The sequence below is a fragment of the Labeo rohita genome, chromosome 12 (genome assembly GCF_022985175.1).
Source record: "Labeo rohita strain BAU-BD-2019 chromosome 12, IGBB_LRoh.1.0, whole genome shotgun sequence".
NCBI lineage: Eukaryota > Metazoa > Chordata > Actinopteri > Cypriniformes > Cyprinidae > Labeo > Labeo rohita.
The window spans coordinates 17,113,500-17,138,474 of NC_066880.1; the positions used below are offsets into that span (position 1 = coordinate 17,113,500).

At 36.8% G+C, this 24,975-nt stretch overlaps 1 protein-coding gene across 1 annotated transcript in view; it reads right to left on the reverse strand.

Moving 5' to 3' along the window:
• ca10a (carbonic anhydrase Xa) overlaps positions 1-24,975 on the reverse strand; it is a 201,809-nt gene that overhangs the window by 172,104 nt on the left and 4,730 nt on the right. Inside the window, exon 3 of the mRNA XM_051124589.1 lies at positions 3,524-3,598. Coding sequence (XP_050980546.1) covers positions 3,524-3,598 — 75 coding nt within the window. The remainder of the gene's footprint in view (positions 1-3,523; positions 3,599-24,975) is intronic.

Here is a 24,975-nt window from a genome sequence, read left to right on the forward strand (position 1 = left end):
TATGACTGAAGAAAGACAGACATGAACATCTTGGATGACAAGGGGGTGAGTACATTATATGTGAATCTTTGTTTTGGAAGTGGACTTCTTTAAGAACCAAGGGTTCCCAAATTTTTGAAGCGAGTTATTTTAGCTATTTTTTTGTTTTTGTTTTTGTCTTGTGGACTATATGTAAACTTATAGTACTAAAAAAAATAATAATGTGCATTTTGTATGATCTCTCTTATTTTGTTAAAATATTCTGCAAGGGGTTCCCAAACTTTTGCATGCCACTGTAGATCTACAATAGATCTATGGGTGTAAATCGCTAGAATTTCTTCCTTTCTCACTCTTTTACAACAAAACCAGACTCCAGTGTGCAATATTAAAGCCATGCTAAGAACACTGCCGAGAGTAGAACATGTTGTAGCTCATCAGCCAGCAGCGGTCAGGGGCACCATCCATTCCACTGCCCCACAGGCACCCTCAGATCGCACTGATGCAACATACAGTACAGCTTTTCAGAAACACGAACGCTGGGGCTCATAGATAACGGGCACTTTAGTGTTCTGGGCACAGAGCATTAAACAATCATCAAAATACAGCTGCCCCTTCCCTAACACGAAGTCCTTCCCACACCTCTGGCGAATAAACAGGAACCAGATTGCCAATCCAACACCCCTCTCAGCAGCTCAAGATGGTGTGCATCTAAGCCCAGCGTGATATTCCACAGGATGTGACTCTGACTCAGAGACAAAGGTTTAAAACGTTTCTCTAGCTTTATCTCTTTTAAAATCCTTCTTTTTACCCTCCCTCATAACGTTGAACAGTGTAATCCTCTAAAAAAGGATCAAGGAGAACATAAAACCATAAACATAAATAAGGTATCATAAACTATAAGCTTGGACGTCCGGCTTGCTCATGTTATTTAGGTTGATGGGCCTTTGCTGACCCCAACAGACTCTCATCACGCCACTATTCCACAAAGAGGTTTATAGTTTATAGAGAGAGACAGAAAGAGCAATCGGTGAAAAATAAATTCCACCTGCAGATAATGGGTCTCATTCACTAACTGTGCGTACACACACACACACAACCGTAATAAACTGACCGAAAGCGACGGTAAAGGCATTTATAATGTATACTTTATATAAATGCTATTCTTTCGAACTTTCTATTTAAAGAATATATATAAAAAAATATTTTTAAAAAGCATTACAGTTTCCAGAAAAATATTACCTATTTTCAAAATTAACAATAGAAAAAAAAATGTTTCTTGATTATCTAATCAGCATATTAAAATATTTTCTAATTGATGTAACGGTGAAGTCTAAAATAATGGTGGCTGAAAATTCACATAATTAGTTACAAATTATGATGATTAATTCAAATACATATAGTTTCAAACGCTCACTGATGCTCCAGAAGGAAAAACAATGCAGGGGTGTAAACTTTTGAACAGAATGAAGATGTATACATTTTTCTTATTTTCATAAATATCATATTTTTGTCATTTAGTACTGCCTTTCAGAAGCTTTCAGAAGCATGTTTCCCAAAAGAGAAAATAATTTCAATTTACCCTGATCTTTAAACTCAACGCAATCGCGTTGGAAAGGTCACATGTGGTTAATTCTTCCTCTGTGTACTCCGGCTAAAAAAGGTCAGGTAGGGTGAAAGACTATCTCATTTTCTCCTTCAACTTCAAAATCGTCCGACATCGTAGTTTTACCTTTTTTGTAAAGGGCGTATGACTTTCTTTACCCTTCATTTTGTAAACACTGGGTTGTTACTTAAGTAATGAGTCAAGTTGAGCTAGTGCAAGATGAGCATTTGTGGTTAAAAAGTATACCAATTTATTTTTTTTTTAAATGACTGACCATTTTGCTAGATCATGCAGAGCCTTTTGAAGCTGCACTGAAACTGTAATTTGGACCTTCAACCTGCTGATTCCCACTGATGTCCACTATATGGAGAAAAATCCTGGAAGGTTTTCTTCAAAAACCTTAATTTCTTTTCAGCTGAAGAAAAGAAAGACATGAGCATCTTGGATGACATGAGGGTGAGTAAATTACCAGGAAATTTTTATTCTGGAAGTGAACTAATCTTGTGCATATGCACCTGAATCAGGTGGAAAATGTTTCCTGTGCACATAATTCAACTTGTGCACACTTATTAGTAAATAAGACCCAATGTCTCTGAGATCCTAAATATTGCACTAATAATAAACGCGGCGAACATTTATTGATTTTTAAATCAGCATTTTATCCGATTCGAATCTCTGTTACACAAATAAATTAAAACAACCCTTCTGCAGTTGTTGCAACCTTCTGAACATCAAGATCAAGTTCATCCTCACATCCCTATAACTGAAGTCGGAACAACATCATGAACATCACAATTTACATTGAAGTCTGACTCGTGCTTAAGCATTACAAATTACTTGAACAGATTCTTGAGTTTGTAAACCTTTCTAAAGAATCCTTAATGTGAACATATGAAAAATAGAACCATGGTCAGAATTTTTTTGAACGAAGACAGAGGAATCCTACACGCATTTCACCATGTCTGGCATTTCAATTTCTGCTGTTAACTCATCATCTTTGTTTCAAGAGGTCTAATCATGCATCATGCTGTAAGTACAAGTACAAGTAGTCGCATGATCAAACACTGATTTTTAATGTCCTGTTGTATCCACGCAGCTGTACTTCCAGGTAAGCAAAGGGAATAATCAATCTCCAACAATCTCTACAAGAATTAACGAATCAAAGTCAAAATCATTCTAGTGAACTAGTTCATGCCTGTGGTTTCTGTAAATGAACAGATGGGCAAAAAAAGAAAAAAAAAAAAAAAAAAAAAAAAAAACATTCAGTGATTCCAACAGTTATGGGAATAATTCATCCAAGAATGAACATTTGCTTAAAATGTACACACCCTCTGGTCATCCAATGTGAAGATGAGTTAATTCTTTAGAATCCATAATAATCTTCTGTGGAAAAAGTCAACCTTGTATCCTCTCACTTCAAAATACACAAATATATTTGTTAAAAACTGCTTTTGACACTATAAATGTTGCTTTATCTGTGCATATTTCTCTCCTGATTGAGACAGATGACTTTTTTTAATCGAGAAAGCAATATTATAGATACAGGACTTATATTTGTTTAATCACAGATTTTTTACTTCCCAAAATGTTAATTGATTGACTGGAGTTGTGTGGATTACTTGTGATGCTTTCATCAGCTGTTTGGCACTCATTCATTACTGAGCAAATGATCTCAATATTTATCCCGATGAAGAAACAAACTCATTTACAAACTTATCGTGGATAGCCTTAGGGTGAGTAATTTTTCAGCAAATGTTCATTTTGGGTAAGCTATTCCTTTAAATAAAAGGAAGTTGTTAGGAACACAATATTTCGAAGGACTAAACAATTGACAAAATGTGATTTTACGTCATAAAGCAATAATTAAAACTAATTTAGAATTTATGTGTGTAGGGGACGCCACTTGTGAACACTGATAAAAAGCTGTTGTAAAATGATTACCTGGAACAAAGCTCCCCTGAACAACTTCTTTGTAAGCCCACCATCCCTCGTGGATTTTGGGTGGATTTGGCTGAGCTGTGAAGAAAGAAGAGGAAAATTGGAGTGATTTAGCATTAATTATAGAAAAACATTTTCATTGAATGACCATTTATTGTTTTCTCAGTCACTCTCCATTTAAAAATGATTTCTGGCAAACAGCCCTGCAAGAGCAGCACAAAACAAACAAAAGTGGAATTAAAAGCCTCCACTTTTGTTCTCCAAACATTAGAATGGAGATGCATTTTGTGTGAACCCGACAAGAGATCCGATTGAACCAGGGCTGTAGTTTATAATTGAAATGACCAAGTAAAGATCCCGCTGCTAAAGAAGGTCACGGCCTGAAATTACAAGGCAAGATTTTAGGATATTGCATTTTTACACCTAAACTTTCTCGTCCTTACTGCCACTGGAAAACATGACTATGGGGCCAGAGGTGGCAAGGCTGCCTTTTAATGGAACTGGAGGAGGGTTAATCCTTCCATCAAGGACAAGAACTAATGCAGGAGAGTGGTTCAATTTCACAAAAAGAGGAGGTGGCTGGAGAGGTGAAAATGCTTCCTCCTCTTAGAGGCTCTACTGAAGGGAAAAAAAAAAAAACACCACGGTGAAGCTAACGATTTTACTGAGTACTATTTTATCTGAACACAATGCTGTCAAAAAAGCTAAACTGAAGCTGACTACAATGCAACACTGCTTGATTAAAGATCACTATGAATGAGGATCATTTCTAGATGTTGACAGACTTTTCAGATTGTTTTAATACTTATGAATAGTGAGTCTGAATTAGCTTTAGGGCTAGTTCTCAAATTTGCCTTCCAAAACAGCTGATATACATAACAGTGGTACTGGATTTACAGTGACACCTACTGGAGTGGATCCATCATCAAGTAAAATTCTGAATATTTTACTCACTTGCATTGCTTTTTTTTTTTTTGGTAAACAAAACAAAAAATGGATAGTTTACCCAAGAATTACACTTCTGTCATCATTTACTTAACCTCAAGCTGTTCCAAACCTGTATGACTTACTTTCTTCTGCTGAACACAAAAGATGGGTATCCACATTCTATATATTTTTGTGTTCAGCAGAAGAATGTAACTTAAACAGGTTTGGAACAACTTCAGAGTTACTAAATAATGACAATTTTCATTTTTGGGTGAACTAACCCTTTGCATGAAGTTTAATAAAACATTTTTGTTTTATTGAAGTGTGTTTTGTTCTTTTTTTTTTTCCACCCACATGCACCGACTATTAAAAGGTTCAAGTAAAATTAAAATGGACATCGGATGCAAAGCTCACTAGTACATAACGTTTGCATATAATTGTGTTTTAGCAGCACATGGACACAACCACCCTATAATGATAAAAATCCATTCACATCCATTCACCTTTTTTTTTTTTTTTTTTTTTTTTAAATCGCCATAAAACATAAACGATCTCAATTATCACTCTGTTTTGATTTTCTGAGCATTATGATGTCATACTGTTCAGGGCCCGCCCACAACCGTTGATGGACTGTGCCTTATCAGCATATTTCTGCCCTCAACCAGTGTACGCTGTTTGCCATTTTCTCCGTGTTCGAGCAGCTGTAATGACAATGTCTCGTAAGCAATGCAGGTGATTTGAATATAAAAGTTAACATAAGAGTCTTAATTTTCTCTTGACATTAGAGCCACTGAGGATACACTGTGGATTAGTTTTGTTTTTGATGGTAACAAAAAAGTAAGAGGGGTGGGGTGAGAGGAAGCCTCATTATCATTTAAAGAGACATGCACTGAAATGGGTCGTTGTGAACAGAGCTGTTTTTGACAAGGTAAAAAGGGTGTCGTTTTACACAATCATTAAGGAATTTTAACCAAAGTATGTTGCAAACACTTCATGAAGACCCTAAAGAATCATACCAACTTGTAAAAAGTGGGCATTCGATGTCCCCTTTAAAAGATTCAGGCCTTACACCCTGCAAATAGTACATGAATTGTTGTTTTTTTTTTTTTAAACTACAGAACTTTTTATCCCATCACCAATGAACGTCACAAATCTCTCTCCCTCTCCTTGTCTCAGGTATCCTGTCAGGATCTATCTTGAAGCAGAAGTTAGTATGGAGTGAGAGGCAATAACAATTCATCAGCCATGTTCTCCTGAGGGACACTGGCGTAATAATACAGGAGAGTTTTAGTGGAAGCTCCAGGACAAGCATCAGACACTGCATCAAACCGTCTCTCTCCCGCTCAGTGGGGAAAACAAAGCTCCCATCCCCGCAGCTCAAAGCTGCCGTCATTAGCGGGACGGAGACAGGATAGGAAAACATAACGTCAATTGATCATTTCTGAAAGCATAAGACTCAAGCACTCCAGACTTTATGCGACAAAGGCTTTCTACAGAACATCCAAGTGTAGTGTTTTTATGCCTATTGTGATTAAAATGAGAGTTGGCTTTCATGTAAGTGTGTACACGGCTGTAAGCTTACAGGGACCAAAGAACTGTTGTGATTGAATGTAATTCGTTGCACTCAGATCTTATGAGTGTCCCAGTTGAATGTGCAGGGCTGCATGAAAATGAGACATCACATATTTCATTATGACAGCAGTTTGAGCAAAGCAGCTAAGTTCTATTCCATTTCCCACACAGCTTGGCGATGCCCCAATAACATATTTACTGGCTTCAGCAGAAAGAAATGCTTCAAATCTATAAAGCGAAAACGAAGTCGGAGGTCATATGGAGTAGACATCTAATGCTGTTAATTTCACAACGTTCTGTCCGAAAGACTTCAAGTAATTGACGATGTGCTGGAGGTCCACAGTCGGGATGTTTGCAATGATATCTGCATCGCTTTGCTTACAGTCAAAGCTAATCAAAGGGAGGGACAACAATTACTAAATAGTCAATGGCCCCACGTTCAGTGGAAGATGATACATAATCACCAGATTAAGTCTGAACTGCCTCCAAGCGACGGTATCAACTCAGATCCAACTGGGCTTACACTTTAATAATGGCATTCAAATGACTGGCTTAATAATATCATTCAAATGATTGAATGCTGCCGGCGTTGCCTTTTCAGCATTTTACAAATGGTGCCGCTTCCCAGCAGCTGACTTGCTCATGCATTATTCAAAGTTGGTAATCAAATGAATAGATGAGGGCGGTTGCAGCACAGAGGTAACAAACCTATTGAATGTCTGCAGAGTTAGTGTCAATAGATCAAAAAGTAATTAACACTAATTTTCTGATCCCTGTTCCCAATGGAGGAACCCCCCTGCTTGGTAAAGGATTTTCAAAGAGGCACTTCACAACAGCTAAACATAAAAGGCACAGAGGCAAATTTGTCTACATTTGTCACTGCTAGAGATTAGAGACGTGTGCGGGTAATTAGGGTAGGTGAGTACTTGTTCTGTACCAACTATTGTAGTTCACTAACGTTTACACGTTTATGCCTGCTGTAGGTATCAATGAAATGTACAATCCCATCATATCTACCGAAGTCTGAAAACGCATCTTTTTCTCAACATTTTGGCCTCTTGTCCATACTGAGACGACGTTTTTGTACAGTGAAAACTGTACAAACTATTTTTAAAGACATTCTTCCAAGTGGATACATTTGAAAACGGAGGTTATTCAAAATTCAAAGTTATTAAAAAAAAAAGTCACAATATACAATGCCCTCCATTAATATTAGCACCCTTAGTAAATATGAGCAATGGTGGCTGTAAAAATAAATCGAGTTTATCCTTTTGATCTTTCATTTAAAAAATAAAAAATAAAAATAACAATTCTAATCTATCATTGAAGTAAAACAATAGAAAGTGAGGGAGAAATCTTATTATGAAATAAATGATTTTCTCTGGTCAATGTTGACCCGCAATTATTGACACCCAATTGTTGCAACATCCTTTTCCCAAGATAACAGCTCTGAGTTATCTCCTATAATGCCTAATGAGTTTGGAGAACACCTGACGAGAGATCAGAGACCATTCTTTCAGACAGAATCTCTCCAGAGCCAGTTGAATAAAAGGTTAAGAGTAGTCTTAAAAGTTAGTCAGCTATTTTCTTTTTTTTTTTTTTTCTTTAAGAATCGTCATCATTTTTAAAATTTAGTTACATAAAATGTAGTTTAGTCTAAGTTGAATCCAAAAAATAAGACTGATCACCCCTTGGCTAACCACTAGTTGGTCAGACTAGTTCTTAAGACACGGTCTTAACATAGAGGCTAAGTTTATGCAGCTGGCCCCAGATCCTTCAGATTCCCAGCTCCATGTTGGTACTTCTTTTCAGGTCACCCCACCCATTTTCTATAGCGTTCCGGTCAGGGAACTGGCAGGGGCTTCATTTTGTGCTCATTTAATCCATTTTGTGTTGATTGTAGATGTTTTGGATCATTGTCCTGATCCAACTACGGCCCATTATAAGATTTCTAACAGAGGCAGTCAGGTTTAGGTTTTTTATTTGTTGGTATTTGATCGTATCAACGATGCCATGTATCGGAACAAGATGTCCAGGACCTCCGGCAGAAAAATTGTCCCACGACATTAAAGATTCAGCAGTATGTATAACTGTGGGCATGGGGTACTTTTTTATCCCTGTCTGCACCAAACCTCTCTGGTGGGTTTGCTGCCAAAAAGCTCTTTTTTTATGAATTATCTAATCATAGGATTTCTCACCCCAACACTCAACTAATCTCAGCAATTCTCTGCCTGTGATCCTTGGAGAGTCTTTGGGCACTCAAACTCTCTACTCAGCGTGCATTAGGACGATATAGACACACTTACGCTTTCAGGCAGATTTGCAACATTTTTAGTTGATTGGAACTTCTTAATTATTGCCCTGATGGTGGGAATGGGGATTTTCAATGCTTTAGCTATTTTTTTACAGCCACTTTCTTTGTGAAGCTCAACGTTGTTCTGCACATCAGAACTATATTCTTCGGCTTTACTACTTGTGATGGATGATTAAAGTATTTTGGATTTTATGTTCCTCATATTGAGAATCCTGTGGAAGTCAAGGCTGGACAATTTCATGCTCCAAGTAACCCTGGTGTGCTTAAAAGAAAAATAAAAAATAAAAAAAATAAATAAATAAATAATATGTAAATATGAATGGCAATATACTTCAGAATTTCATGGGGTGCCAATAATTGTGGAAAACATGCATTGGAGAAAAAACATTTCATAATGTGAGTTTCTCCTAACTTTCAGTTGTTTCACTTAAATGAAAGGTTATAATTTAATAAAAGATGAAAAAGATTTTCACAGCCACCTTTGCTCATATTTACCAAGGGTGCCAATATTAATGGAGGGCATATATCTATTCTCAAATTCTCACTCTATTCTATTCTGACTATTCTGACATGATCATTTTATTAGCAAAATACTCCCCTACTGACTGGTGCATCCAGGTCGCACTCAAAAATCAACATTCAGCCTATGGTCTTAAAAACAATTGTCATCTGATCAATATTCTGACATCTTTGCAGGATGTAATATGAAGATTGTACAGAGTAACATTTATCTTTAGCAACATTATTAAAGTGAATAGCAGTGACAGCAATGCCATAGATAGACGCCCTCCATTAATATTGGCACTCTTGGTAAATACGAGCAAAGGTAGCTGTGAAAATCTTTTTGATCTTTCATTCCAAAAAAAAAAACAAAACAAAATTCTAACCTTTCATTTAAGTAAAACAATTGAAAGTTAGGGGAAACTCGCATTATGAAATGTTTTTCTCCAATGCATGTTTGCCACAATTATTGGCACCCCTAGAAATTCTTATAAGTAAAACATCTCTGAAGTATATTGCCATTCATATTTACATTTTTTTTTAGCACAACAGGGCGACTAGGAGTATGAAATTGTCTAGCCTTGACTTCCTGTTCCACAGGATTCTCAATATGAGGAACATAAAATCCACCTATATCTATGGTTGTAATGGCATTGCTGTCACTGCTATTCACTTTAACACTATTGCTAAAGATAAATGTTACTTTGTACAATCTTCATATTGCATCCTGCAAAGATGTCAGAATACTGATCAGATGACAACTGTTTTTAAGACCAAAGGCTGAATGTTGATTTTGAGTGCGACCTGGATGCACCAGTCAGTATTTTGCTAATAAAATGATCATGTCAGAATAGTTAGAATAGAATAGAGCGAGAATTTGATTGTCTGATCTCTCGATATCATCTCAGCGAGCATTTATGACATTTTAAGCATGTACAGCAAATGTTTTCAGACATGTCAGCGTGGATGAGCAACCAGACAAAAATAGTGTTTTTAAATATATACAGATTAATGTGGATGTAGCACAAGTGTAGCAATATTTTAATTACTGATATATTTGGTTTCTGCAGAAGCCTTGTGATATGTCCATGTTACTAGCGTTGAGTATAATAAGAATTTAGTAAATGGTTATTCATTTTGTGTGTTAGAGACCAACAGAATTGCTCAAAACGCCCATCCACAGTAGAGAGATTGGATGAGAAGCAACATTACTCGACCAAATGGTCTTTTAGCACTTATTTGGTGTTGTTGAAGTTGTTTATGTTCAGATACGAGTGATGCTCATTATTATTAGCATCTATCTGGCATGAGGGACTCCTTAATGTGTATATGAGAGACCACAGAAACTATAACATCCACACAGCTGCAGAGAGAACTGGACCTGTGGGAGCACATGCAATTGTGCCCCTGATACGCATGAAAATAAGGCACTACCATTTGGACGCAACGTTTGCATTTTCCTTCCACATTTCGTTTCCCAAAGTTACAGCATATTTAGAAACAGGACAAGCTGACAGACATCCAAGTCTTAAAATACAGTTTAATAAAGGGCACCATAAGGTTGCTCCTGAGTTTAATTTACAGTTGCATTGTTTCCACCAGTTTACCCTGCTGTTTAATGTTTCTTGACTAAATGATGCTTTACTCAAGAGTATAAAATGGACATCTGCACTGTATTTAAGATGCTAAGCAACTGTTCTTTTTTACCCCAAGTACTTCAAGTATTAAAGCTACACCGTGTATCATTTTTGTTGTTTGAAATAAGCAAAATTCCACAAATCCATCTTCCAAACTGTTTTTGCCTTACCTCAAATCACTGTGGTACATCCATACGTGCTAATGTCAAATACATAAAGAAAAGAAAGTCAGGCTACTATACTCTATGTAATAGTTTCCACCATTTTACCTGAATAGCAGTCATTATGTCTAATGTCAGAATTACCAAACTTCTGTAACATTTCCAAACAATTGTTTTCAATAAAGTCAAAGCAACAGCAGACTATAAGCTACTTATCTGCTCATAAAACCTTTTTCAGATAATGCAATTTCTGTTATTTGAGTTTTAATGTCATTCGTGAGACTCAAACTGATAAGAGCACAGCGGTGCACCTCAAGCCAACAGATTCACCCACGCGGAATAGTCGAACTCCTGTAAATACCAAAACAGTGTTCCTCAGCAAGTAACTTGTGTTAACCGCTAGAGGGCCAAGCGTTACTTTTAATAATAACTTTGCTTATATAATCTTTTTACTGTTTTCAGATATCCCACCCTGCAAAAACACATTTCAGGAAGGTAGCATTACTACAACAAACAAGGTCTTAAGACATGTCTTTGAGTAAGACGTGAGTGCAATGATCAAAAGACAAGCTATTTTTCTAAATATTTCCTTTTGTGTTCCACAGAATAAAGTTATAGTGTTTTGAAACATCATGAAGGTGAGTAATTAAGACAATTTTCATTTTTGGGTGAACTATTCATTTGAGACTATATACCAGGGGTGGTGAACGTCGGTCCTGGAGAGCCGCAGCCCTGCATAGTTTTGCTTCAACCCTAATCAAACACACCTGAACAAGCTAATCAAGGTCTGAAGGGTTACTCGAAAGCTACAGGCAGGTGAGTTTTAATTAGGGTTGGAGCTGAACTCTGCAGGGCTGCGGCTCTCCAGGACCAGAGTTTACCACCCCTGATATTTGCCTTTAGATTCTCACCTTTGCTTCAATCCAATTATTGTTCTTTTTTATCTATTTTTCATCATCTTTTAGTAACTTGAAAGATTTCTGACACTTTTTCCACATATTGTGAATTGATTCACTTTTTTTTTTTTTTTGTGCTGGGTTCCAATACATTCTTACTCCCAACTCATCACATATTGATGCTTGGTCAGGACCCTTTGGTGTCACTTTCTGACACCCAAGGTACTCTTTTAGCATCATTTTTAGACGTGCAAATAAACCTTTGGCATCTATATGCTGATGCGAAAGGCATTGGGAATTTTATCATCTTGATTTAAATACATATTGGGTTATAAATTTGCCATTATTGTATATATGTTGGGGTGTGTTTTTTTTTGTTTGTTTTTTTTTCCCCCTCAATGTAAACAGTCAAAACCTTTTTTTTTTTTTTTACATTAAACTATTTACACGAGCATGCAACCCAACCCCTGCCCCTAAACCTAACCATTTGTCAATATAAAACATAGGATATAACAACTACAATCACTATTTATTTAAAAACAGTATCAATATCCCAAGTCTTCTGAGGCAAAATGATTGATTTCTGAGAGGAAGAGACCGCGTCGCCTTCTCCATCCACTGTAAAGCTCATCCTGTGTGAAATATGTGCACAAATTTTAAAATTGCTGCCAGAAGCAGCACTATGTCAACTTTGGTTGTGAAATGCTCGTGACTGACTGCGCCATGCTAAACAAGCTCAGGAGTACCTTTTTAAACAGGGGTGCCCAAATTCAGTCCTGGAGGTTCCAGTGTCCAGCTCCAAATTGCATCAACACACCTGCCAGGAAGTTTCTAGTATGCTTGGTAAGAGCTTGATTAGCTGGTTCAGGTGTGTTTAATTGGAGCTAAACTCTGCAGGACACCGGGCCTCCAGGAGTTTGGGCACCCCTGTTTTTAAATGTAATATTTGCAAGATCATCTTCAGCAATTAAAACCTTATGATTTACTCTGTTCTTCACATAAAAATAACGAAGGACTTGGATTGCAACACGACTTGTTTGTAATATTTTTATACTGCTTTTATGCTCAGTTTTTGCAATAAGTACCTGTCACAAATACTTTTATTTGCCTGTGGCGTATTTTATATTGTTTAGAAGTGTGGTAAGGAGAGCATAAGATGCAATCATCATATACAAGGAATAGCTGATGAGGCTGGTAATTGTCAAAAGATTGCTCTATATGCAGATGACATATTATTATTTATTGAAAATCCAATTTCTTCAATACCAGCTGTTTTAGACTGTCTAGAAGTATATGAATCCATCTCTGGATATAAAATCAATTCAACTAAATCAGAAGCACTTATGATTACTGGAGTCTGGCCGGCAGAACTAAATGACAGAGCATCTTTTAGATGGTCTAAACAGGGATTCTAATATTTAGGAGTTACCATTACTCCTAAAATTTCACAGTTGTATCAGGCAAATTATGACAAGTTTATCCACACAATTAAAAAAGGATCTACTAAGATGGGAGGTGTTACCACTTTCACTGTTTGGTAGGATTGAGACAGTCAGAATGAATATCATACCTAGATTGTTCTTCTTATTTCAGTCCCTCCCCGTATGGATTCCGGCATCTACATTTAACATGCTAGATAAACTTATATCAAAGTTCATTTGGCAGAACAGATGACCCAGAATAAAACTAAAACTATTAACTTTAGGAAAAAATAAGGGAGGATTGCGTGTGCCTAATTTGAGATATTATTACTGGGCCGCTCACCTCACAGCAATAGCGGCTTGGATTAACAATGATGTTGAAAAAGGATGGGTTAACATGGAACAGGGTTCTGTACCAAATGCCCCTTGTCAGCATTGGCTTTTATGACACCCCAATCCCAGAAAAAGATGAAAATAAAAAATATTTGGGCTAAGCAAACTCTGAACGTTTGGACAGCAGTTAAAAAAAACTGAGAGGAGTGGCAACCTTATCAAGAGCTATGTCTATTGCAGATAACCCTGAGTTTCTACCTTCTAGGTTGGATGCTACTTTCAAACGATGGTCTGACAAGGGTCTTATAATAATTGATCAGCTATTTACTGGAAGTACATTGAAATTCTCTGATCGTAAAGAAAAATTAATGTTATCATCAAGTGATTTCTTTCGATACTTACAAATAAGAAATTATATTACAAATCATAAGGAAAGGGAAATATTTAAAAAAGCCCCAACTAATGTGGAACAGTACTTCATTGATATAAAGAAACTGCACCCATTACATAAAAGACACGTCTCGCACATATACAGCAGACTAATGCTGGATTCAACAGATGGTACACTTAACAAAGGCAAAGTGGGAGTCTGAACTTAACTTATTGAGGATAAGACTTGGGAAACCATATGTACATAATGTCATAAGGGCATCAATAGTCATAAATGGAAGGAGTCTGACTGGAAAACAAAAGTTAGGTTTTTTAGAACACCATTGGTAATATCAACATTTGTTAACAGTCCAGAAGCAGAGAAATGTTGGAGGGGGTGTGGAAAGGTAGGAGATCACACACATATGTTTTGGGAATGTCCGAAATGATTTACTTTTTGGCAAGGGGTAAAGGTTGAGATTATGAAAATCCTGCATATAGACTTGCCTTTTACTCCCCTGTTTTTCTTGCTACCCCAGGATTTATGTAGCAAAAACCAAAGATATATACTGCATATACTCTTACTAAGTGCAAGAAAGTCCATAATTAATTGGATGAAGCCACACCCTCCAAAAATGTCCCAATGGATAGAAAAACTTGAATCTATTTATAGAATGGAATATATGACTGCCCAACTCCAACTGAAACTAGACATTTTTATACAAAGTTGGACAACCGTTACTAGGTACCTGGATGCATTGAAAACTAACTGATCAGTAAGGAACCTTGATTTATTCCCTGTTGTATTATTTGACACTGTTGTATGCGTTTTCTTTTTCTGTATTCAATTCTTGTCTGTATTATCATTTCTTTTTCTCTGAGTCACTGCTGCTGTCAAGGAATGTTTAGTTCATTGTTTGTAATTTTCTTTAATGTATAAAAATAAAGTTAGGAGCTAGGAGCTCCAAAATATCTATTGAAGTATATATTTATATAAAATGATTTCTGTTTTTGCAAATGCATGTAAACCATTAAATGTGCATAATGCAAACAACTAAAAGCCATGGAGGATCCTGCATGTCCAAAAGTGATGCTAAGGAGTCCTGACCAAGCATCAATATGTGATGAGTTGGGAGTGAGAATGTGTTGTGGTTTCAGACAGTTGGGTTATTTTACTGGGTTATTTTTTAAACTTTCACCCAGGTGCTGGGCAGTTTTTCTGTAACCCAGCTGCTGGGCCATTTTTACTTTCAACAGAAATGATGAACCCCCTCACATACCTACCTAGTGCTGGGTCAGTGTTACCCAATATTGGGTAATCTGTGCCAAACTGGTTAAAACTGGATACATTTGTCAATGGTCATTCTGTGTTCTGACTGATGGGAAACTTCCCGTATGAAAGTAAGGTTTGCATTACATTGTAATGTGTGTTGAGGCAAGTTGGAGAAAAAATAAATAAATAAATAAATAAAAATCCAAGACAGTGGCATTCCAGGATCAAGTTTGGACACCCCTGCTCAAAGCGAACAACGTGCTGGCACCACTATGCATTTCTCCTCCCACCAAATAAATGTGTGACCAAAGCTACTGGAAGGCAAGCCTGCAACCTTTAGCCAAAAAAGCATAACGGCTAGTGGTAACTCTGACTGAGGAGCCTCACATTATCCAAGCCAGCTGTTGCACATTTTGAAATGGAAAATACTACAGACCCTCTCATCTCCCAATAATAAGACAATCTCTGGCATGATAAGGGCTGAAACATTACGCTACATCACTGTTATATGTAACAAAGTTTCCATGCACTTCACTGACTATAGAGAGTTTTCACAACATCATCAGTTGGCCATATTGGCGGCACTGAATGTAAACAGTGCCACTGAACCAACAGATTTTAGAGTGCATTTTGATTATTTAACAGAAAAGCCTTCAATATCAGGTTGACCGACCCAGCACTATTCCAAAAAAACAACCTAGCAAATGGGTTAATGTATCAAACCCAACAAGCTGGGTCAAAATAACCCAGCATGTGTTGTGTCCAATATTTACACAGCGCAGGGTTTCCAAATAACCCAGAAATGGTTGTTTTTAAGCCAGTATTTTTAGAGAGCATGTTTAAATCCATTATCTTTTGTTGTACAAATGTTTTTCTACTTCTTGTTCTTATCTATAAGAGAACAAAATAATTACAAAAAGGTTAACTTAGCAGAATCAGGTACATTTTTAGAGAGTCGTACTATCTTTGGTTGTACTACCAATTTAAAAAAGGGCATTAATACACAGTACACAACACAAAGTGCTTTTCCTCAATGGATGTGGTAAATAACATTAGAGAATTGGTACACTACAACTGCATACATTTATATCCCCGATCCTTCTAAAGAGCATTTCAAACCCAAGTGATAAACGACCTACACATGGCACTTCCAGAAGTCTCAGAGAAACTAGGTGATGCTGTAAATAAACACTTCATCAGAAACTAATTGTCAGAGGCAACCATTAGTATTCATCATGGAACCGAGGCAGTCCCGGGGCTCATCCATGCAGGGTGAAACGAGAAAGAGGCGCAAATGCCGCCCATAAATGAAACTTGACCTTGCCGACAGCTGTGCTTACTGACTTATGAGATAATTGTCTTTCACTCGGCCCGTTTGTGGCACCACATTATGGATCCAGCTGCACCAGTGTAATGTTGCAGGGCTCATCCCCGGTGGACTCTTTCAATCAAGCCCAAGCATCCTGAACCGTTTATCAATATAAAAAGGCCAGGCGATATGCTGTATGTGTAATCACCCTTGATACGTTTCATCATTCCTCTGCGCCACTGAACGGACCTCTGAACTGGCTTCTTCAAAGCCATGGTGTAATCGTTTTAGAGGTAATATAAGGACTTATCAGCAACAATAACATTGTGTGTTTGGATGAGTAATCCATGTATGTTTTCCATCAGTTACTTTCTGATTAGTCAATTAATTCTTTAGTTAAATTTAATAAATAATAACCATAACTTCTGTAATTAATCTTTCAATGTTTTCTCATAAAAATAAAAAGATTAAAGAGACTGCTTGAACACAAACCTGTATTAATGAACTTTTAAAGTCACAACCATATTATAACTCTGACAACCATGGCAACATTCTAAAAAAATGGCGATGCCCATTATCACATTAAAAGATTTTAGCGCAATTGACAGCGTGCTACTAAATTAATCTAATCAAGCCGTAAGTTCATCCATCTTCAAATGAACACAACTCATTTCTCCTCATCCATTAGTAAATAAAAACATCATGATTTAACACGGGACTTATAAACCAGGACGTAATTAACACAATTACACAGGACATTATATGACATGGCAGACAACTAACTGTCCAGAGAAAGTGATCTTGATGAAAATGTGCATGTGTCAGTTTGGTTATAGAATGTGGTTGTCATGCTTGTAAAAAAAAAAAAAAGGTTAAAAACACTCTGTATGAATGCAACTGTAGTAACACTCTAGAGCATTTGCTCTAGGGAGTCTTGTTTTGTGCAAAACATGAGAAGGGATTGGGGATGAACAAACTTTACAACACATTCCACACAAATTGGTGTATTTTACATAATGTCATGTTGTTTCAGACACAGCTGCTCCTGATCCACAGTTGATTTAGAAGATCAGATGGTTTTCAGCATATCAGTGGGTTTTAAAATATTGTCTCGTATCTGGTTTTAATGAATTACATGCTTAATTAGATGAAATGCCTATTTAGGCTAATTAAACTTCACAATAAAATTATCAGGGTTCACGAAAGGTGAGAGTAATTATAAAAAGAACATGACAAAAGCACAACATTAGAAACATTACAAGCATTGTTATTTTAACATTACTTCAACTTTATCCAATTATCAACATATTCCATCTATTTTCTCTCATTTTATCTATGAAGTTACATTTTCTGCATGGGACAAAATGGAAAAAAAAAAAAAAATGCTTTTATTTAGGGGTGCTCTGGTCAGGATTTTTGAGGATGCTGTACCTGTCGATCCGATCACCGATACCGATCATTTTAAAGCCTCCTATTAATCATGTAGAATTATTTATATAGATACTCCAATTAGGATTTTTAGACACTTATTCAGGGCCTGATGTTTTGTTTGTTTGTTTGTGTTTTTTTTGAGGGGTGGAGGGAAGCATTTTTTTTTTTAAACTAAAAAAATTATATATATATATATTATATATATATATATATATATTTTATTTTTTTTATATTTTTATTTTAAATACTCCTGGATAATCGAAAATGGGCAAAGAGGCGGAACGTGAGTGGAGCTGGTTACTGAAACCACGCCCGATCAATTGGAGCACCCCTACTTTTATTATGTACATATTTTGCCTACAACTGCTTGCTGAGTTAAAGGGATAGTTTGCCCAAAAATGAAAATTGTGTCATTAATTACTCACCCTCATGTTGTCCCAAACCTGTAAGACCTTTGTTCATCTTCGGAACACAAATTAAGATATTTTTGATGAAATCCAAAATATTTCTTACCCTGTGTAGACAACAACGCAGCTACAATGTTTAAGGCCGAGAAAGGTAGTAAGAACATTGTTAAAATAGTCCATGTGACATCAGTGGTTCAACCGTAATTTTATAAAGCTACAAGAATACTTTTTGTGTGCAAAGAAAATAAAAACGACTTCATTCATCAATTTCTTCTCTTCTGTGTCAGTCTTTGATGAACAACAAAAGTCATGTGGACTATTTTATTAATGTCCTTACTACCTTTTTGGGCCTTGAACGTTTCAGTTGTGTTGCCGTCTATGCAGGCTCAAAAAGCTTTCAGATTTCATCAAAAATATCTTAAATTGTGTTACAAAGACGAACAAAGGTCATGTGGGTTTGGAATGACATAAGAGTGAGTGATTAATGTGACATTTAAAATGATCCTGAAGACCTTGATTAGCTGGTTCAGGTGTGTTTGATTAGGGCTGGAGTGAAACTCTGCAGGAAAGTGGGTCGCCAGGAGCAGGGTTGAAGACCTATACTTTAATACATTAAGAACCATGCAATTTAGGAATGGATCAATTAAAAATTAAATCACTGAAAACTGATCAAATAAAAAAATAAAAAAGGTGCGCTCTGAGGCTCAGCCTTCTTTGATGTGGAAATCGTCTCTGCTTCATTTCTTCTGTTCAGTCGGTCGAGACAGACTTCCGCAAGTAAAAACATGAATACACTGAGAGCTGCTTTATGGTAGAAAGTTGTAATTCTAACTGAAAGAGACACTGACACTGTTTTTCTCATGTTCTATACTGTAAAGCTGCTGGCTTTAAAGCAATCAGTTGTATAAATAAATGTAATGTGACTTGACTTGACGTGGAGTGCTGTCTTGCAGAGCCGGTGCAAGAATATCCACATCACTATGACCAGGGGCCTCATTTAAAACCACTGCATACACACAAAACCTGCCCTGAAAGAGGTGTATGCCACTTCCTACGCAAAAGGTGGGATTTATAAAAAAAAAAAAAAACTTGATGGAAAAATTTGCACACCTGAGAAAAGTAATAAAGTAAACAACGATTTTAAACCCCGTTTTCATGTCTACATACACATTTACGTTAAATATTCCACTCTCATTAATGGAGATACGCACTGAAATTACATAAAGCCATTACGCAAATGTTAAACCAAAATTAAATGATTTTAGACATTTGTAGTGGATGCACTTGGTCACTTTTCCTGTGGCACGCTATGTTTTAATGACAGCGAGGAGTGCTATAGGTGCACAATTAATTCATATTTAAACTAAACTGCAGATCTTGTGTTACGAGAAGAAAAAAAAAAAAAAAAAAAAAAAAAGGTAGCGAGATCAATCATGCGCGCTTATTTCAACATTATGGCGAACATTGCTGGATTTGGTGGTCAGACAGTCCATTGTCAGATTTGAATAGAACCGCAGCTGCACAGAGGTGTTGATATGAAGTGTTCATGTGAGGGCATCTTTCCAACATTATGAAAAATACCACTGTATTTGAAGGATACAATTTGAAGAAAACTCTAAGATTTGCATGTTTACATTTTAAAATACTTTGTCAGTGACGCACCGAGTCAGACAACTGTATTTACACTGCAAGAATCTGTTTTCACTAAAAATAGTTAAAAGATGTTCACCTTATCAGCAGAACTATATGAATTTAATTTTGTTTTGAATTGTTTAAAGCAATTGAAATACTATCTAACCAGTGTAAAAAATGAGATCAACTCTATTCTAAAATATTTATGTGAAAACTATTTAAACAGATTTGTTTTTATGGATATTTTTAAATATTTATTTTAAAACACAAGGATATTGGATGATTTTAGCAATAAAAATTCATGTATGGCACAAATGGAATTTATACTCCATGTCTCATATTTCCTTAATGTTTTGAACCTTTGGTGTTAAACATGGTGTCACGTGGATGGGAATATGCACGGAAATGATATGCAGATGATGTTATGCATAGTAAAACTAGGCGTTGTAAGCTCCATATACAATTTTATGCAAAAGTTTTGGAACCCCTTGCAGAATCTGTGAAAATGTGAATAATTTTGAAAATAAGAGAGATCATACAAAATGCATGTTATTTTTTTATTTAGTACTGTCCTGAGTAAGATATTTTACATACAAGATGTTTACACATAGTCCACGAGACCAAAAAAAAAAAAAAAAAAAAAAATGCTGAAAATTAGCTGAAATTGCTAAAATAACACCCTTCTAAAGTTTGGGAACCCTTGGTTCTTAATACTGTGTGTGTGGTTACCTGGATGATCTACGACTTTTTTTTTTTTTTTGTGATGGTTGTTAATGAGTGCCTTTGTTTGTTCTGAACAGTTAAACTGAGTGCTGTTCTATAGAAAAATCCTCAAGGTCCCGCAGAGTCTTCAGTTTTCCAGCATCTTTTGTATATTTGAACCCTTTTCAGCAGACCGTATGGTTTTGAGATCCATCTTTTCACACTGAGGACAACTGAGGGACTCAAACAGAACTATTAAAAAAAAAAGGTTCACACATTCACTGATGCTCCAGAAGGAAACACGATGCATTAAGAGCCGGGGGTGAAAACTTTTTGAATTTGAAGATCAAGGTAAATTGTACTTAACTTGTCTTCCGGGAAACATGCAAATATCTTCCGTTGCTTCCAAAGGGCAGTACTAAATGGAAAAAAAAAAAAATGGTATTTCAACAAAATAAGAAAAAATTGACATCTTCATCCTGTTCAAAAGTTTTCACCCCCTGGCTCTTAATGCATCGTGTTTCCTTCTGGAGCATCAGTGAATGTTTGAACCTTTTTTAATAGTTGTGTTTGAGTCTCTCAGTTGTCCTCAGTGGATCTCAAAATCATACAGTGACTGCTGGAAAGGGTTCAAATATGCAAAAGATGCTGGAAAACCGAAGAATCTGCAGGACCTGGAAGATTTTTCTGAAGAACAGTGCTCAATTTAACTCTTCAGAAGAAACAAGGAACTCATGAACAACCATCACAAAACAACCACAACCACAACCACATCGTAGATCATCCAGGTAACCACACACAGTATTAAGAACCGAGGGTTCCCAAACTTTTGAAGGGGGTCATTTTAATATTTTCAGCTATTTTTTGGTCTTGTAGACTATATGTAAATATCTTTAAAGGGGTCATCGGATGCTAAGTTCAATTTTACATGCTGTTTGAACATTAATGTGTGTTGGCAGTGCATGTACAAATCTAAATCTACTCTATAATGATAAAAATCCATGCAGTGGTTTTTAATTAATCTGTAAAAATAACATCCCCTCAAATCGAGCCATTCTCAGATGCCTGTCGTTGTTGCGTCACACCCACAGAGGCCGCTCCCATGATAGTTGACTGACATTAGCATCTTACCTCAGATCAGTTGTAACAGTCCAACCTCCATGTTTTGATGCCGGAGCAGGGATGTAAGTTAGACAAGAATTGAGCGATTGAGGTGTTGTGTTGCTGGATGTAATAATGAACATAGTGGTCGTCATTTACTTCCGACATCTGAGCTGCTGAAGATGCAGTGGATTACGTTGTTTGTGAAGGGAATGCACCTCCCGATCTACATATATCCGTCTATGTTTACGCAAATTATTCGTGATCCAGCTTCACTTGCAGCAGAAGTGAGTATAAAGGTTTTTTATGAATCTCGCCTTTCCTAATAATGTGCTAGTTAGCAAGTTTAGCGGCTAAACGCGGCTAAAGTAAACAGGCTCGTCACTCCACAGAGAGAAGAGGGGGGAGGGGTGACCAGAGCTCATTTGCATTTAAAGCAGCCTTGACCAGAATGGGATGATTTTTTCAGAGCTGATTTTGACAAGGTAAAAAGGGTGTTGTTTTACACTACCATGGAGAATTTTTAACCAAAGTATATTATAGACTTTTCATTAAGACCCTAAAGAATCATAACAACTTGTGGAAAATGGGCATCCAATGACCCCTTTAATGTAAAATATCTTACTCAGGACAGTACTAAATAAAAAAATAACATGCATTTTGTATGATCTCTCTTTTTTTGATTATTCACATTTTCACAGCTTCTGCAAGGAGTTCCCAAAAACTGTATGGTTATTTCGGGGAAGAGACAGGGTGGAGATGCATGTATGCACAATCTTCTGAACGCATAGTTTTAGAAATCTGAAAACTTTTGTGTGTACTCAAAATCTAGCTTTTGTGCATATGTACACTTAGGATGAAATCTACAGAGTTTTATAAATGTGGCCCCTGATGCTTTCTTAATCACTGTTTTCTCATTTTTTGTTGTGTGTTTATTTAGATATCAAGAGGAACGCATGCAGCACATTTACGTATTAACCTAAACTCCAGCAGCTTGGGTTTCTAGGTGGTGTCAGGATGATCGCTTACAGTATACTACTGCAAAAATAATTTGAACTTCTCTTTACCCCTAACAAAAAAAAAGAAAAAAAACACAACTTTGCAAAAAGTATATTAGGCCCTTAATGGTCTGTATTCTGTGATTTAATACTGGAGGGGGTTGTTAGCTCTCATGGCCTTACCACGACCAAAGCAGCACCACGGTCTTAAAGTTATTTTACTATAAATAAATTATATGACAGATGGTATGGTATGAAACACACACCCACTGCCTTGACCAGCAAAACAAAGTGGGGAACTTCGCACTTCCCTCGAGAAATGCATCAAGGCAAATGTGAGAATGGAAGTTTTACTAGCAGATATAAACTTTATCAGTATTACAGGAGCATTTGCAGTGATTCTCCTCAGAGACTCACAGGCTTTTATCAACAAGAACACAATCTGCATCTGTATTATGCATTCAGGTTCACTTAGAACAATTCATTTGGCAATTTCCATAATATCTAAACGTTTTGAACTGTGACATAAGCCCCTCATCCCGGAAGGTAAACGGATAAACAACCAAATCACGTAAGGAGGATGCTGACAGTCTTGCAATTCTCGCTCTCTTCTCTCTCGGTCCACATGCACAGATGCAAACTCACTCACAGACACATCTGCATGGGATTATCAGATTAGTCGGCTGAGACAGTGTTGCCCAGTGTGGGCGTGCAGGATCACCCAGCCACAGCGAAAGCCTCGGTACTATAGATATCAGCGCTTAACGTTCCAGCCTTCAGCCGTGCCATCGTCCAAACATTAAAAACACCTTCTCGGCGTCACACGGGTGGCAGCAGCAAGGCCTCCCTTGCAAAGAGAGCCAAGATCGCTGTCAGGCTGTGGCGAGCGTCGCTTGTTGAGCTAAGAGTGGCCAGGTGCACATTGTGGATGATGTGCCACGGGGCACCCGAGAGCTAGTGCAAACATGTCATGGTGTCGCGCTGCAGTGGGTTTGTGACAAGATTCATGGCTGGGTTTTTACAAATGGCTATGCTCGTTGCATGTGACAGTCAATAGTGTTAGTTACACCCACCCACCAGGGAAGAACTAGTTAAACACAGCTGCTCCTGACCCACGGTTGATATAGCAGGTTCTCAGCCTATCAGTTGATAATGAATATGGCTAGTGTCTAGTAGTTTTAATAAATCAAATGCTTAATTAAATGACATGCTTCTTCTGGCTAATTAAATATTCACACTAAAACTGTCAGGATTTAGGGAAAGGGAGAGTAGAGAGTATTAAAAACATTACAAGCATGGCTATTTTAATGAGAAACATTACTCCAGTTTTATCTTGTTATCTGTATTAACACATTTACTCTAATTGAATCTATAAAACTAAGTTGCATTTTCTGCAAGAGACAAAAATGTTAAAAAAAATAATTTTTTGCATTCATTGAAATATTCTATAAAATATCATGCATATAAATTGTGCACACAACTGCTTAATGGGTTAAACATGACAAGAACCATGCAAATAGGAATTGACAAATTACAACATTTAGCCACCATGGATGAAAGTGCATACAACCTCTTTACATCTTAAAATTGCCACTGTAAATGCCTCACTCTCAATAAACAAGAGGTGCTCTTTAAAAGAAATGGACACAGTATTCAGCTCGGTTTAATTGAGTTCTTGATAACTGACTTTTCTCATTTTCAAAAGGGCTGAAATGCATTACTAAGAACAAGGGTCAGAAACTAAAGGAGAAGTTCACTTCCAAAACAAAAATTTACAGATAATTTACTCACCCCCTAGTCATCCAAGTTGTTCATGTCTTTCTTTCTTTAGTCGTAAAGAAATTGTGTTTGTTGAGGAAAACTTTAAGAGTTCTCTCCATATAGTGGACTTCAATGGTGCCCCCAAAGTTTGAACTTCCAAAATCCAGTTTAAATGCAGCTTGAAAGGGCTCTAAACGATCCCAGCCAAGGAAGAAGGGTCTTATCTAGCGAAATGATTGGTTATTTTCTAAACAAATTGACAATTTCTGTACTTTTTAAGCTCAAATGCTCATCTTGTCTATTCTCTGCGATGTGCATGTGAACTTCAGGTCAATACAGTTGAAAAAGTCGGAATGTCGAAAAAGTCCCATTTCGTTTTCTTCTCCAACTTCAAATCATCCTACATCGCTGTTTTACCTTTTCTTTTTTGTTCGTAAAGGGCATTTACTCTTCTTTGCATGTTCACTTTGTAAACACTGGTTCGGTAATTCTGCAGCAATTTAGGATGATTTTGAAGTTGGAGAAGAAAAGGAGATGGGAGTTTTTCCAACCTACCCTAACTGTACTGAACCAGAATACACAGTGTTCGCATGTGCATCACAGAGAATAAACAATTAAAAAAAGATAATTGGCAATTTGTTTAGAAAACGACCGATCGTTTCGCTAGATTAGACCCTTTTTTCTTGGTTGGGATCCTTTACAGCCATTTG